Source organism: Lycium barbarum, chromosome 12 (genome assembly GCF_019175385.1).
Source record: "Lycium barbarum isolate Lr01 chromosome 12, ASM1917538v2, whole genome shotgun sequence".
Taxonomy (NCBI): Eukaryota; Viridiplantae; Streptophyta; class Magnoliopsida; order Solanales; family Solanaceae; genus Lycium; species Lycium barbarum.
In genome coordinates this window covers 36374724-36391707 of record NC_083348.1, presented here as the reverse complement: position 1 = coordinate 36391707, position 16984 = coordinate 36374724, and the positions used below count along the sequence as shown (strand labels likewise).

Genomic DNA, 16984 nt, shown 5'->3' with positions numbered 1-16984 from the left:
CAATATAAAGGTTAAATTAAGTTTTCTTAAATCACTCTGAAAAAAAAAAGAGTTTAGAAATCTGAAAACCTAATAGCATATTTGCCTATGCTTCAAAATTTACTTATTTTAAGTTCTTTTTTTATGTCAAAAGTGTTTTTCAAAAAATATACGTATAGGGTTACTTGGAGGGTGTTTGGATTGGCTTTAATCTTATTTTCGTACTTTTTTGGCTTAAAAGTAAGGGTTTAAAAATATTTTTTATCTTTCTCAAACAATACAAAAAATATAAACATAGCTTAAAAGTTATTTTGGCCAAAAAGCACTTAAACTAAGCCAATCCAAACACCCTCTTGGCAGGGGCGGATCTACACACAAGTGAGGGTGTTCACTCGAACATCCTCGGCAAAAAATTACACTGTATATATAAGGTATTTTTGTATTTTTTATGTACATATATAGATTTTGAACACCCTGAACACAAGAGTAAGGGTTGGCTCAGTGATCTTCGAACCCCCTCAATGAAATTTCTAGATCCACCACTGCCTCTTGGTTTGAAGACAAGTTATGCGGGGATTAGTTATCCTGCTATTATTTCTTATTGACTATTTGGTTTGTTACATTAAAAGTAACATGCATTGCATAAATTTCTAAGAAGAAGTTGTTTGTTTACAAAAATACGTTTCACCTTATTTAGTAGAAAAAGGGTTTGAGGGGACCTCAAGGATATTTTGTCATTTTCATTGTTTTATTCAGAGATAACTAATCCTTGTACTATTATTCCACCATCTGGCACAGAGAACTTATCCTGATACTATTTCTAATCCTGATATATAACTTATTTCAGGATTAGTAACCAAACACGGATAAGACCGTACTAAATTTTTATTCCATTACTATTTATGCTTGTCCAGAATACCAAACGACGACTTCTTAGAGAGTAGTAATTTGTGCTTGGCAATATTAATGATTTTTAAATAATAATTTTTTTTGGCAATATTAGAGAAGTGATCTATTGTTTAATCACATTATTTGGCAATTTCTCAATATTTTCTAGTTATTTAAGGTTTGCTGATTTCGATTATTTAAAAATCGTTTGAACAAAAATTTTCCCAATAGAAAGTTAAGTTGTCAAAATGGTTCGCTCGGTAGTTTTGGTTAAAGATTGATTAGAAATTAGGTTATGACAAAACAAGTAAAAACCCAGCAACAAAACAAACTGATAATTTGCTCCTAACAAAAAGAATTAAACAGTACATAAATCAAGTTCTTTGAAATAAAGTATCTCTCAAGATGTGTAAACACATCACAGGAGGTTTGAACAAATTTGTTCAAAGAACTTGAGTGTCTATTGAACATAAACGTAAGCTTGAGATCTGAATAATTAAGATTAACCTTTATTAAGTGCAAACAATTGAGATTCAAGTACCTAGGATTTTTGATAATCAACTTTATAATATTTCACAGCACTCCACAACTAGTGAAAAGACAGAGAAATAAATACCACCCTAACATCTTAAATATCACATTCAAGTAAAATTTGTTCTGCGCCTTTAGATTCATAGATTATGTGAATGGCGGGATGGAAATTTCATCCCAGATAAAGGTCCTTTGTGCTTCGTATGCATGGTCGCAATTTTAGCCTACAAGGTCTTGTTTTTCTTGTCAATTTTCCACTTCGTTAATTTGAGAATCACAACTATCCATCAGAATGTTCAAGCAACCCAGCCCCTAAAACAGATCAACCTAAAAAATCTTCATGTGCTCAGTAGAAAAACCTAGGTTATAGAGTTTGAATCCAAAAATTTCAAGTTATCCAATGTCTTAAGTAACAATATACAGTTCTATTTACACTTACTATGGTGCACATTCTGCAGTGTAGTACAATGTGACGAAATTAAAAAGAGAAAATTTCCTTCTCTACTGGTGTAAGCATAAATCTGATTCAGCTTCTCAGGTCAACTCACAGGCCAAGTGTGTGTTGTAAAAATAATTCTCAGGTGCGACACAAAAGAGCCAAAGGCAAAGCTGGCATTTCCAACTTGCTAGCCATCGGCCAGTTTCATACACAGCTGCATTTTTACGTCGGACCAACTAACGAACCTTGGGAAGTTGTTTCAACAATTTGATAAGCTCATAGGTCCTTATGTCTCGACCAGAATGGAGGCAAATGTCAAGTGGGGTTAGACCGTCCTGCAACAAAACCATACTAGAAAATATTATCATCTTGATTTGCGAACATGCTAAAACATCATAGAGGACGTATACATTCTAGATAGGCACCAAAGCTATGAGATCTGAAGAAGCAAAAGCTTGACACAAGAGGTTCAAAATGATTAAGCAGAAATAGAATTTACCCTGTTCTTTAGATTCTTGTCAGCTCCCTTAATTAACAAAAGCCTCAATATATCAGTTCTACGGGATTGAACAGCTAGATGCAAAGGTGTCCATCCATCCTGCAAGAAGTCATTCCGTGTTCATAAACCTAGAGATGAGCACATAGGAGTACACTCAAAAGTATTTCAATATGGCATTTAAGAGTTAATTGGTCATACATGATCTTGGAGGTTTATATCAACATTATACAAGAGAAGAATTTTTATCATTTGAGTTGATGCCGTTCGAACAGCATAGTGCATCAAGGTGGCTCCATCCTGTAATAAGTCAAGAAGATCTTATTAAACTAATAGCAAATGGCAACACTAATTATCCCAAGTTTATAAAGAATAGAAATCATATGACTAATTCTTATGGTTGACGATAAAGCTTAATACTGATATGTGGTTCAATACAGTCTTGGACAAGAGGAGAGGGGGGAAAAAAAGGAAAGGATGTTCAATCTGAAATGACACAAGGATAATGGTTGCATGGATGATGATGAAAAAGAACCAGAAAAAATGTACATTGTCAAGCATTTTTAGAAGCCTGTGCTCACTTTGTCACGTATAAGTGGATTTGCAGACTCTCTTAAAAGAAAGTTAAATATAGCCTGCTTCTTGCCAAGAATTGCTTTGTGGATTGCTGTCAATCCATCCTGCAAATAAGTAATAAAACAAAATTCAGTAGGAACTAGGAAAAAGAAGACACTACTTTCATACCTAGGCTATTCCGTATAAGAACTTTAAAAGTTAAGTAATAAAAACAGAAAATATGGTGGAGCAGAATGGAGTATTCTACAAGTACTTGTCATTCTTTGTGTACCTTGTCTGGAACATTAATATCAACAATGTGCTTCAACAAAGCAGTGAGAAAGTAAAACTCTCCTGAGGCAGCTAGAGTATGTAGAGGCTGCCACTTTGCCTGCATGGTTTTCGTGAAATTCAGGAATCAATCTAAACCTTCTAAGTACTTGCACAAAGTGCATTGAAGATTGAAAAGAGCTTGTACAGGAACGAAAATGTAGAAATAGAACAGCGTAAAACAATCAGCTTCAACACAATGTATAAGAGAGAATAGACAATATAGGAGAAAGCATATAAATACATTTCACTAAAACCAATATATAAGCTGACACAGAAGGCAGAAACTTACAGAGGTAGCAGGCACCAAATCAGGAAACCGCTTGTTTAAGAGGACCTTTTCCTCCTTAGTGAAAAGCTTACGAGGACCTACATAGATTAGTATACCAAAAACGTTAAAGAGTTCAGAATGACACCCAATAAAGGGAACAAATAAGCACTTACTTTATCTAAAAAAGATGAGAATTTGGGGCAACAAATAACATTTCAATTATATGACCAAAAGGTCACATCAGCCTGTGGAAGAGAGTTTAAAATAAAAGGTGTACACCACTACTGAATTTGTCCAATTTAATGACAGGGGAAAAACACATTATATGCACTAAGCAAATACAAATAGTAGACACCAGTAAATAAGTATTAGCCTTAAGCAATATAAGCTTGACAAGGATTTGTATCTTAAATTTGGAAACAAAAATAAAAAATGTGGATAGAGGAATTTCTTCGAAAATCGAGTTCCTCACAACTTCTCCAGGCTGGCAACGTTGAGAAATAAGGAGATTATGATATAACAGGGACCATTATTAAGCAGATTTGCATCTTGTCCAAAATCTTGTTTCTTTTCTGGACAGTTGCTAAATTCCATTCAAGTAATGGGATTGGAAAAAATGCTACAAGTATGAGATAACAGCTTCCATGCGAGCCATAGACATCTACTTCAGTACTTCTGGATCAATTCATGCATATGTTTTATCTTTTAGAAACATCAATGTACTTCGACATACTGGAAGACTAATAGCTGCTAGTGTTTCAAGATTTAACATTTTCAAACTCCCAACTAATGTGGTAATTAATGCTTATATCACCACTGACAAACAATATATACATGTAGTAATAACAAACCAGAAGAAAGGAAATGAGGTTTAATCTTATATTCTATAGACTATGATAAAACACATGAATCTACAGTTACTTCACTTTTGATGATTATTGATGATTATGAAAAACATGAATCAACAAATGAGGTAATTGATGATTATGAAACACATGAATATTCAGCATCTTGAGCCGGGGGTCTTTTGGAAACAGCCTCTCTACCCCGTAAAGGTAGGGGTAAGGTCTGTGTACATCCTACCCTCCCCAGACCCCACTTATGGGACTACACTGGGTATGTTGTTGTTGTTTGTTGTTGTTATGAATATTCAGCATCTATATTTCTCTTTGCACTTCTGACATACTATAAAAGTCCAAGTCAACAATGCCAAGTTGGAAAGAATCAACTTGAATGACCCAGCAACAAACCTAATATTTGAAAAATCAAAACTCAATTAACTTAGATTAGTTATCAGATGCTTTGCTAGGCTAGTTTGTAACGCTGGAAGCCTGGAATTGTTGATTACCAACATTATCTCAATCTAATATAAGTATGTATAACATTTTTTAGAACAAATCAATTTTCGCAAGGTCTAGAAAAACAAGTATTCCATACAATATACATTTTGTCCAAAGGGTAATTTCCTTAAAGAGCTGACATGTATATATCTTAATTCATCCCTCTCTCAATTGGATGGAATAGCCTGAGTTTAATATTTCTCCGTCCTGCTTTACATGATATTGGAGAGTCAAACTGCTTTTTCCAACAACTCAGTCAACTGTTCGGTTCAACAGAGACGAGCCCGAGTTTGGTACTCCTTTATCCCATTTTATATAACACTATCATAGGGGTCGTTTGGTTGCTGGTTAGAGTTATGCAGGTATTACTAATACAGGGATTAATTATGCATGGTTTAGTTATTCCATCTTCTATTATACATAGATTCCCTCATAACCCTATATATGTTTTATACATGGAAACTAAAATGCTACCAAATATGGTACTAGCTATGCTGGTTTTAATACATGAATAATTCACTTCCTAACCAGCAACCAAACGATCCCTTACTATTTGGAGATACAAGCACTGGTTTCTTTGACTAAGTAAATATAATTAAGTACCAAAATTGAAATTTTAGTACAAATTATGTAGTTGCAGTTGCAGAAATGTACACATAATTATCTAAAGCTTCCATACCTTCAGGACTTTTAGCGGCATTGGCATCATAAATGCCACTATTAAAGAAGTCCTTAATATCTTCCAATCCACCACCATATACAGCTGATCTTGGATCTCTTGGCAATACCCTTCCACTCGAATAAACCCTCGACTCACTTGCGCTCTCCTCTTCATCACTTTCACTCAATTCACCATCACTCTTTGCCTCATTTTTATCCCTTTTAACCTCCTTCCCATAATCCGGGTTTGCAAGCACAAGTGGCTTCAATTGCTTCAACTTTTCTTCTCTGGCTTTCAAATACTCTTCAATACTACTCCTGTTATTATTATTATTACCAATTGGCATTAAATCTAGTCTCCTTCTCTCAGCACGTTGCCCAAACTCCAATTGCTGTGAAAGCTTACGTCTTTCCTTCTTAGTAATGTTAATTTCCCTTTGAACTTCAACCCATTCTTCAGGTATTAAATTTTCCTCCTCAGTTTCTTTTTTCTTGTTGTTGGTGTTTTGTGGTTTATTGTTTTGGACAAAAGGGTCATCGAAAATGCCTTCTTCGAATACTATGCAGTCACCAATTACGTGTTCTTCGTCTTCGAGGGGGAATTGTTGTTGATTTTGAAGAGAGAAATTGAGAGAATTGGGTGCAATTTGGGACCGAAAAGACATTCTTGGAAATGAAGGTGGTAAGTTGAGGAATTGAAGTTGAGAGAGTTTGGACAGAGGAAATGGAGTGAAGTTTGGGATTAGAGGGTTTAGGATACCTGTTGCTGACATGCTGAGATAGACTAGAATGGAGGAAGTGAAGTGACGACGGATTTTGATTTTTAATTAGCTTTCCTAAGAAATGGAAGCGGGATGGTGCAAGTAATAATACTACAACAAATTGCGGGATTATGACAGGAAAAGGGTGTTCTTGAAGTTTTGGTCCCGCTTCCCAATTTATTTAAGAGCTGCTACAAAATATTACAATAGCCAAGATAATTTTTAAAGTGAAATCATAATCCACTGCATCATCCATCTCCACATTTACTAGTCCTCCAAACTTTACGCCCCAAATTCTAAGGCGTATGCCTTATAAATCTACACCTTTCATTTACACCTCAGCGTGTTTTTGGTATCACGCCTCGAGACTCGCCCCCTTTGAAAACACTCCAACAAAACACATTTTTGCTTTTGCTAATACCTCATGCTCCCTCTGTCCCAATTTATGTGGCACCATTTGACTTGACACGGAGTTTAAAAAAAAAAAGACTTTTAAAATATGTGGTCTAAAACAAGTCTTTATATAAATGTGTGGCTGTAAATCATCTCATAAAGTTAAATTGTTTCTAAATATAAAAATATGACATTCTTTTTTTGACAGACCAAAAAGAAAATGGTGTCATATAAATTGGGACAGAGGGAGCATATTTTTAGTCGTAAGAGTTGTCTACGAGGCAAAAGTTTATACTCCCTCCGTCTAATTTACGTGGTATAGTTGGAGAGTAAATTTTATTTCAAAAAATTCAAAGCTTCTTTTTTCCGAATTCAAGGTCAAAATGTAAACATTTGAATCTCAAAATTCCAACTGTGCCATATAAATTGGGACAAAGAAAATAATAAATTGTCACGATTGATAGGTTTGATATTGCCTAAAGTTTTGTCTTTCAATTCATGTTTACTAATTGTTGTTAGCTGGTGTCTGGAAGTTTTTTTTTTTTTTTTTTGGTTTTGTTTTTTTGGCTAATATGAAATGTGTTTTTGATTCAAGAATACTTATGATGATTAAGGTCGGAGAAATTATCTAAATAGTTGATTATAAAATGGTGGATCTTAATGTATGTTCTATTTCCTTTTATTGGGTTTTGTCTATGACTGTAGTACCCCGAAAATTTTCAAATTATTTATAAAGTCTAATAAATGTTTAACTGGTGTCGAGTACTTCGTTTTACGTGCCAAAGATGGCTACATTAGTTATTATATCATACTAACATAGTATTATACTGCTAAAAAGGATTTAAATGTATTCGTATTGGAAAAATATCGAAAAACTCAAAACAAAAAAGTTTCAAAAATAACGAGAAGGGCTTCAAGGAGGAGTCAAGTATGTCCATGGGACTCGCAAGCTGCCAAGGACACGACTCGTCCAAGGCAGAGCTAGTACCTGGCACTAATAAAAGTAAATGAAGTAACATAGTCATATTTGCTTTTATCATGGTATTATACTGCTAAAAAGGGTTTAGATGTATTCGTATTGGCAAAATATCAAAAACTCAAAACAAAAAAGTTGAAAATATAAAGATAAAGAGAAGGGCTTCAAGGAAGCCTCAAGTATGCCCATGCGACTGGCAAGCTGCCAAGGACACGACTCGTCCAAGGCAGAGCTAGTACCTGCCGCAGATAAAAGGAAATGAAGTAAGATGTTCATATTTGCTTTTACCATGGTATTAAACTGCTAAAAAGGGTTTAGATGTATTCGTATTGAAAAGATATCAAAAACTCAAAATAAAAAAGTTGAAATTCAAAATTAAGGAGAAAGGCATCAAGTATACCCATGGGACTGCAAGCTTCCAAGAACACGACTCGTCCAAGACAGAGCTAGTACCTAGCACGGATAAAAGGAAATGAAGTAAGACTGTCATATTTGCTTTTATCATGGTATTAAACTACTAAAAAGGGTTCAGATGTGTTCGTATTGAAAATACATCGAAAAACTCAAAACAAAAAAGTTAAAATTCAAAATTAAGGAGAAAGGCTTCAATGAGGCGTCAAGTATAACCATGGGACCGGCAAGCTGCCAAGGACACGACTCGTCCAAGACAGAGCTAGTATCTGGCACGGATAAAAGGAAATGAAGTAAGATTGTCATATGTGCTTTTATTTGTAACGACCTGTTTGGTCGATATAGCGCTTTTGACCCATTTACCCCATTGACCCTTCCCCAAGCCCTGTTAGTACGATTTTGACCCACAGGGATGGGTGGTACGGTTCCCAAGGTAGTCAGACGAGTTTTATGATAACTTATGCGAAATAGAGCCTTAAAGTGAAAAACGTATAACCAATAGTTGACTTTTGGGTAAACGGACCTTTTTCGGAAATTCGTCCATTCTGAAAGGTCCGGATGATCGATTATGACTTGGTGGGATGTTCAGTTCTCGAGGCACTCAGGAGCGTTTTGAGTTATTGGTTGGAAAGTTGATCTCAGGCCATTGGGCGTTGACCAGGTCAAATAGATCTCCGTTGAGAATTTCGAGACCACGAGTGAGTATTTTAATGTACGATTGCATGTCTAGTTTGTATCTGGGAGGTCTCGGGTGATTGTCGGATTTTAGGATTGAGTTAGTGAAAAACCAAAATTATTCTGGTGTCTAGTGTCCGCTGTAGCGGCACCATGTGCGTGGTAGCGGTCCCGCTATAGCGAGGACTGGCTGCTATGGCGAGTGTGTGCGGTTCATGGTGAGTCGCCACAGGGGACGGGGATCCACTATGGCAGACTTGTGACAGCGAGAGGAGGGCCGCTGTGGCAGGCCCGCTGTAGCGGATGGCCAACAGCTGCAACGAATGATGGGACTATAATTCTATTTATTGCCTAGTTAAAACTGTTCATTTCCTATCCCTTCATTTATTGTTCCTAAGCATCCTTGAGGCGATTTGAGGAGGTTTAGACTAGATTTGTCTTGACGGTAAGTTTTCTAGCCTAGATTTCATTCTTCTACATTTCCTAAGCTTGAATCCATACTAGAAAATCTATAGAACTTAAGAAGGAAGATGGGTCTTGATGTTTACTTCAAGGAAGATGGGTCTTGATGTTTACTTCAAGGAAGATGGGTCTTGATGTTTACTTCATCATTTGAGTTCTATTCTTTCTAAATGAGATTTATTTATCGGTGGATTTGACTAATTTAAGCATGGAATTTGATGAATTAGTGACTAATCGGCTTGAATCTTCCATTTATGTTGATGAATTGGAAGATTAAAAGTTAGAGTTTATACCCAAATTGGGGGATTTTACTTGAATGATGAAATTGGCCTAATATGGAGTTAATCTAGCAATTGAATAGTAGAATTGAACTTCTAGAAGGCCGGGTTACTGATTTCACCTTTGAAATACCCATTTTTCCCTTGTGGGCACGTTTCCCCCCCTTTTCCATAGTTGTTTTGATTCGGAAGATAGTATATCAAATATGGGTATGGTTGTTTCTTATTTCTAACTTAGAATTCAATAATGGATAGACTTTGAGTACTTGGAGGCTCTCCAGAAAGGCAAGGCGAAGGTTTGATTGTTCATGGCTCCCGCTCGGCTGTTAGGTAGATTACGGCTTACCTTATAGTTAGACTTCGGTTAGTGAAGCATATGTAGAGTTAGTGACTGTCGGAGAAAGCATGTTACGCCTTCGGGTATGAAGTTGGGATAGATTACCTAGGTTGGTACCGTTGTTTGATTGTGGGCTTGTCGCCTTGTTGTGACCTATTGGCTTGCTGCTACATGTTTGATACTAGAATTGATACTTAGTTGCCTTATCGTGATTGTGAAACTTCTATCTCTCACTTATTGGGTATTATTCTGGATAGAGGAAAGAACTTGACTTATTATTGATATTGAGATATGAGTCCATGTGTAGCACGATTGATTTGATATGTTATTATTGATCATTGATATTATGCATGGCACTCATTCGCATCTTTCATGATACACTGATATGAGCTGAGACTTGGTACTGATGATGATAAGAGAGATGAGAGGCAGATGCCCGAGGTCTGTACGGGGATCGAGAGAGTGTGCAATGCCCGAGGTCTGTTCTGGGATCGCGAGAGTGGTACATGAACTTCATGGGTCCCTATTGGTCATGACTGCCGAGGTGTGGAGGTATTCCGCCTGGAGCATGTTTGTACGGAGATTACATTGGCCATTGCATATTGCATATGCATTCATTTTATCTCATTTTACATCTCTTGATCGGATTTGTTGGTTGTACTTTTGTTTGTGGATATTCTGAGGAATTGTGGAAACTTGGCAGACTGTGTTTAGGTGGTTCACCATAGCCTACTATTCAGCTACTTGATGTTTTTGTACTTGAGTTGTTATTCTTGGATTGTGTTGTGTTTGTACTTTATCGTGAGCATGTCTATTCTTCAGGCTCTTCCTTTATATATGTTAGCTAACTGTGGTCGGCTTATGATACCTACCAGTACATAGTGTATGTACTGATACTACCTTACTGCATTCTTTTATGAGTACAGAGTACGTGACAGGTTTCACATCCACTCCTCCCGACTAATTCTCAAGGCCTTTGCTGTCGAGTGTCTAGGGTGAGCACATTGATGGATCTGCAGCCCGGAGGCTCTTCATTATTACTTGTCTTATCTTGTTATTCCGAGACAGTATTTCATATTTTGATACTTGTACTTATCCCAGACTTGTTGATGTAGTAGTGGCTCTTGTACTGCCTTTAGGCCAGATTCCTTGGAATTTTATTAGCATTGTATTCTATACTTATTTGTATTTACGTTGAGACTTATATTTCTATTGTGCTATTTACTTCATTATTGTTGAATTAATGATTTGGGAAAGGGTTCGCCTACCAAGTTGGGAAATGGTAAGTGCCCGCACGACTAAGTGATTTTGGGTCGTGACAAGTTAGTATCAGAGCCCTAGGTTACCCAGTTTATAAGTACAAGAGCATATCTAGTAAAGTCTTATGGATCGGTCCGATGAGCTCCGTTCTTATCTGCAAGAGATTATGGGACATTTAGGAAACTTCAAATTCTTTCGTACTACTTTATTCAAATTGGTATGTAGAACATTCGAATTGGTATATGATTCATTTCCATTCTCTTATAGATGATGAGGACACGAGCTATTATCGCGAGGGACGAGGTGTCCAAGCCGGCTGCTGGGGCCGGCACTAGAGAATGAGGACAGGCTAGAGGCCGCAGCCTAGCTGGAGGCCGTGGTACTGTACCGGCTAGGGGCAGGGCCCTTGAGCCTGGACAGAGGCACGATCGATCAGCTTCTCTAGAGCATTAGCTAGAGCGCCCTAGCGTTGGGGGGAGGGGTATAGGGCCAACCCAAACTCACCCCGAGGTCATGTCCGATCCAGTATTCCAGGACACTATGGTTGTATCCTTCTTTATCTCGATGCTCAGCATGCCGTGGGTGGTGCCACTACTCCAGGTAGTTCACAAACCAGAGCAGGAGTACGGACTCCTAAGTAGGGACAAACACCGGGAATGCAGCCTGCTGCTGCCATGGCCCCGTGCATTGATGGTAAACTTTCCCTTGATGGTGCTCCTAGGACAGTAGCAAGCCAAGTCATGACACTTGGGGATCAGGAGCTTGTTAGCAGATTCTTGAAGATGGAGCCACCCAGATTCTCTTGTACGCTTAGTGAGCACGCGTATGAGTTTATTATGGATATGCATGAGAGGCTCTACAAGATGGTTATTGTGGAGTCCCATGGTGTGGATTATGTGTCTTTCCAGCTTCGCGGGGATGCAAAGACGTGGTGGAGGTTTTTTATTGAGGCAGACTTGTTGGTTCACCTCCACTCACCTGGGCACAGTTTCACGAGCCTTTCTTGGAGAAGTACGTAAACGTACTTTGAGGGATCAGCGCAGGGATAAGTTCATTCATTTACAGCAGAGAGGTATGTCAGTGGTAGAGTATGAGGCTCGATTCCTATTTTTGGCTCGATATACGACACAGTTGGTTCTGATTGAGGCAGAAAGGGTTCGAAGATTTGTTAGTGGACTTGTGCTTCAACTTCATATTGCTTGTCTTCATCTTGTATCCTTAGGGTCTTCCTTTCAGGCAGTAGTGGATCATGCCACAGGTGTCGAGTCGGCCAAGGCTCGATCTTTTGGAGGGTTTAGCGAGAAGAGGCCTCGTCAGTATAGCAGATATAGTGGTTCCAGTTCTAGAGGCGTGGGTCAGTCTTCCAGGACCGATCATACCCTAGCCACCCCATTCAGTCTGCACTTGAGGCATATTCTGTTGGCCCTTCAAACAGAGTGGTTATGGGTCCGTGCAGGCTTCTGGAGGTTCATTTGCTCAACCAGCTGACCGAGGTGGTTACTCCGATTCCTCAACTTCACTACTTCATCCCCCGACACCTAGAGCTTATTTTATTTGTGGTGATCCCGATCACATCGTGAGAGAATGCACCCGACCTAGATAGAGTGGGACCCAGCAGGGCTCTCGGTTTCAGACCCCTAGGACTCCAGCATCTTCTGGTAGCCTGGGCGGTTCTTCAGCTAAAGGCAATGCTTATTCAGGCCATGGTGGTTCGCATTCATCCAGGGTTGGACATCAGTTCGGTAGGGGTGATTCCTAAATCTCTAGGGGAGGAGCGCAGTCTGGCCAGAGTGGCCATAGTGGTGCTCATTGATATGCTTTTCCCTGTAGGCCCCAAGCTGAGGCATCCGATGCTGTGATCTCAAGTACCATTTTTGCTCGTCATTGGGCATCTTCAGTCTTATTTGATCTCGGTTCTACCTTCTCTTATGTGTCTACTTATCATTTTATTGGTTGGGATTTGACTTTTAACTGTCTTAATGTACCTATTCATGTGTCTACTCTGATTGGAGATTCAGTCGTGGTTGATCGAGTATCAGTCTTTCTTAGTTACTTTTATGGGGTACGACACATGGGTAGACTTGATGATCTTAGATATGGTACGTTTTGATATTATTTTGGGTATGAGTTGGTTGTCCCCATACCACGCGATCTTGGACAATCATGCCAAGACAGTCACTTTAGCCATGCCTGGAATTCCTAGACATGAGTGGAGGAGTACTCCGAGTCCTACTACGAAGAAGATCATCTCCTAACTACACATGAATAAATTAGTCGACAAAGGGTGTTTGGCTTGCTTTGCCCATGTTAGTGATACTAGTGTTGATTCTCCACCCCTTGAGTCTGTGCCCGTTGTGTGCGAGTTCGCGGAGGTATTCCCTTCTGATTTGCTGGGTATGTGTTACACCTTGGAAAATTCCCCATTAACGTACAGTGAATAGGCTAGCGAAGAGCACGACGTATACGATGATTTGATAAGTAAGAGATAGCATTTGATGATCCTAATCGAGGTTCAAAGACATTTGACGTAAGGGAAGAAGGTTGTCAAAGAAAGTGAAGGATATGTTACGTGTCGGGTAAGCATTATGAGCGACGAGTTAACGATGGCGTAATGATGTCTTAGAGAAGAGTGATAATGTTCCTTAGATTGGTATTGAGCTGTTAATCAAGTGTCAAGAAGGTTCCATAAGGATTGGAGATCAAACGAGTCCATGAGAACGAAATCGAAATAGCTGGGCATTATACGGCCCAACATACGGACCGTATAAATTATACTGGCCGTACGTTAGGCCGTTTAATTAGCCAAGAGGGGCATCACTCACTGGACCAAACATACGGCCCGTATAAATTGTACGGACCGTATGTTGGTCCGTATATATTGGTCGGGACAGATTTCAACAATTAATATAAGGACCCCTCTCTTATTATTTCATTTCATTTCCACTCTCCTCTCTTCTAGAAACCTCTAGAACACTCTCTATTATTCATCCACAAGAAACCAAGGGAAAACCATGATCAACTACACCAAATCCATGAAATCAAGTGTATGAAACCTAACAAAAGTTCATCTACACCAAGAAAACTCAAGGGAAGTGAGTTAGGGTTTTAGAGCAAGAAGAGAAGTTCCACTCAAGGGTTGTCCATCCATCATCTAAGGTGAGTTTTATGATCATTCTTGGTTGTTTAAGGTGTTGAAAGTTAAAAGCAATTGGATTGTAGAAAGATATAGGAAATGGGTCATCTATGGGTGAATAATGTCATTGTTGAGCAGTAGTTTGGGATTTAGTCATGATTATTGATGTATTGTGATTGTAAATATGTTATGAATGACATTTAGAACATGGAATAAGTATTACATGTGAGAAAATGCAATAATGAATTATGACCACGATTATGGAGAAATTGAAAAGGAATTCTGAAATGCGAATAATATAGGTGAATGATGATTGTTGCCTATTATATTGTGAATGTTGATATGGATGTTTGGGAGTTGAAATATGATATGGAGAAAGTTGTATAAACAAAGGAAATACTGCCCAATTTTCTTTAGCCTTAGTAAGTACGTTTAAGTAATCGATTTGCTAATGTTCATGCGACTTCTCTTGAAGGTAGAAACGTGGGCATTGAAGGAGAACGAGCAAGCGATAGATTAGTTAAACGTAAAAGGTATGTGAGGCTAGTCTAGTCCTTTCTTTCTATGGCATGAATCCGATGGTATGATTTTTCCTTCTTCTTCATGAATCCTCTATATCTCGGAAAACTACTAGCCCATGTTCATGAATAGCCATATGAGATGAGAGATATATTATGAGTTCAATAATGACGATGATGAGTTAAGTATAAAGATTCTAGAGTTCATGATATGATGTTCCTATAACGTTAATGATGTCATATATTGTATACACTCACCTTATAGATATTCTTTCCTTCAAGGTGAGGCAGAGTACCATAAAGTGAATGATGTCGTATATTGTATACACTCACCTTATATATTATTTTCCTTCAAGGTGAGGCAGAATAGCATTAAGTTAATGATGTCATTTATTGTATACACTCACCTTATATACTATTTCCTTCAAGGTGAGGCAGAGTACTTATAAATGTTCCATAATGGAATCGGGGATTCACGACCTTAGGTCACCTCGATAAAGTATAGCTATCTTTGAGTTATTATACATGCATTATGATGATTATATGTTCATGACATTACACCGTGCCTATATGGACGGGCAGACACACACCACTATAGTGGGCAGCTTATACCCCGGACGCGGGAGGCCTGGACGCAGGTTAACTATTATCACACCGTACCTATATGGACGGGCAGCTTATACACTTATACATTTATGCATACATGATATGATGATGATTATGAAGTAAGCCAGCATGTGTTATCTCTTTTATAAGTGACAGTCAGATACAACTGCTCTTTATTGATACTTCCTTTATCTCATTGATGGATTTTCATTACTTATGCCTCTCATACTCAGTACAATGTTAGTACTGACGTCCTTTTTCTTTGGAGGCTGTGTTCAAGCCCACAGGTAGAGTGGGAGGTGAGCTTGACCTAGACTCGTAGGAGCTGTTAGCTGACTTGAGAGCACTCCATTGTCCGGAGGTGGCTTTGATTATTCTTTTGTATACATATGTATATTTGGGCACGACGGGGTCCTGTCCCGTCCCTATGTCTAACACTCTAGTAGAGGCTCGTTGATACACAGTTGTGGGTTATATGGTCTCACAAGGTTACTACTGTAGATATACATATTATCATTATGTTAGCCGAAAGGCTTATGTATATAAAAATATTTATTTTCTCAAATGAAAAATGATTTTTCCTATGAATTGAGTATGAAATTGATAAACGAATGCTTAATGGGTATGATGAGTAGTAGAATGAGTGGTGCTCGGTGGTTAGCCTCAGGTACCCGTCGCGGCCCCTAGTCGGGTCGTGACAAAAGTGGTATTAGAGCAGTTCAGTCCTAGGAAGTGTCTACGAGCCGTGTCTAGTAGGGTCTTGTTTATGGTGTGTTGCACGCCACACTAATAAATAGGAGGCTACAGGGCATTTAGGAAAAATGACCATCTTTCATCTTAAGAGATCGTGCGATAGAGTTGAGTTATAAGATTTTCTCCTCCCTAATAGTGTGCTATGATTTCAGAAATGCCGCCAAAGGGAAAAGCTACAGCTGCCCAGAAGGGCATAACTACGACAAAAAGTTGGGTAGAAAGAGAGCCGCCAATGCATGTAGAGGAGGGCAAGTCACATAATGAGGCCCTATCTAACACTTCCTCTACCCCGCCCAATGTAGAAGAACAAGGAGGAGCTTCAGCTCCAGTTCCTCCACCGGGTGCTTCGGGTCAACAAGTGACCGAGGCCATTCATCTATTGACACAGTTGGTTTCCGCCCAGGCACAGCGGCAGAATGTGAGTTCAAGTGATCGGGCAGCTAGTACCAGAGCCCGTGATTTTATGAGTTTGAATCCTCCGGAGTTTTTCGGGTCAAAGCCGGATGAAGACCCGCAAGGTTTTATTGATGAGATGCTGAGAACATTGAGGATTATTCATGCCTCTAAAACCGAATCTGTGGAGTTGGCATCTTATAGACTCCGAGATGTGGCGGTATTGTGGTACAATAATTAGCTAGCATCAAGAAAAAAGAATGCGCCTCCTCCCGTGTGGCAAGAATTTGTAGATGCTTTCATCCGTCACTATTTGCCACCCGAGGTCCGCCGAGCTAGAGCGGATAGGTTCTTAAATCTAAAGCAAGGAAATATGAGTGCCCGGGAATATAGCCTTCAATTTAATTCATTGGCTAGATATGCCCCGACCATGGTGGCCAATATGGGAGACAGAGTACATAGGTTTGTGAGTGGCTTGGGGCCACATTTGTTCAAGGATTGTTTGACGGCTTCGTTGCAAGATGGGATGGATATTTCCC

The 16984-nt window shown here is 38.8% G+C and overlaps 1 protein-coding gene and 1 pseudogene across 1 annotated transcript; both read right to left on the bottom strand.

The window, feature by feature from the left end:
• The window catches only part of LOC132624201 (gamma-tubulin complex component 2-like), a 91727-nt pseudogene extending 89670 nt beyond the window's left edge, over positions 1-2057 (bottom strand).
• Positions 1694-6426, bottom strand: LOC132623111 (ankyrin repeat domain-containing protein, chloroplastic). Its single transcript, XM_060337820.1, has 7 exons — positions 5509-6426; positions 3511-3587; positions 3181-3279; positions 2915-3013; positions 2535-2633; positions 2337-2435; positions 1694-2172 (listed from the first exon to the last, which is right to left on the bottom strand). The coding sequence occupies exons 1-7, from the start codon at positions 6260-6262 to the stop codon at positions 2074-2076; spliced, it is 1326 nt and encodes a 441-aa protein (XP_060193803.1). The 5' UTR covers positions 6263-6426; the 3' UTR covers positions 1694-2073.
• Between the last annotated feature and the right edge of the window lie 10558 nt (positions 6427-16984).

Coding starts and splice junctions, on each gene's coding strand:
- LOC132623111 (XM_060337820.1), bottom strand. CDS start 6,262: ATGTCAGCAACAGGTATCCTAAACCCTCTAATCCCAAACTTCACTCCA. Junction 3,280..3,510: donor ATTTGGTGCCTGCTACCTCT/GTAAGTTTCTGC, acceptor AAAACCATGCAG/GCAAAGTGGCAGCCTCTACA. Junction 2,173..2,336: donor ACAAGAATCTAAAGAACAGG/GTAAATTCTATT, acceptor GTTTTGTTGCAG/GACGGTCTAACCCCACTTGA.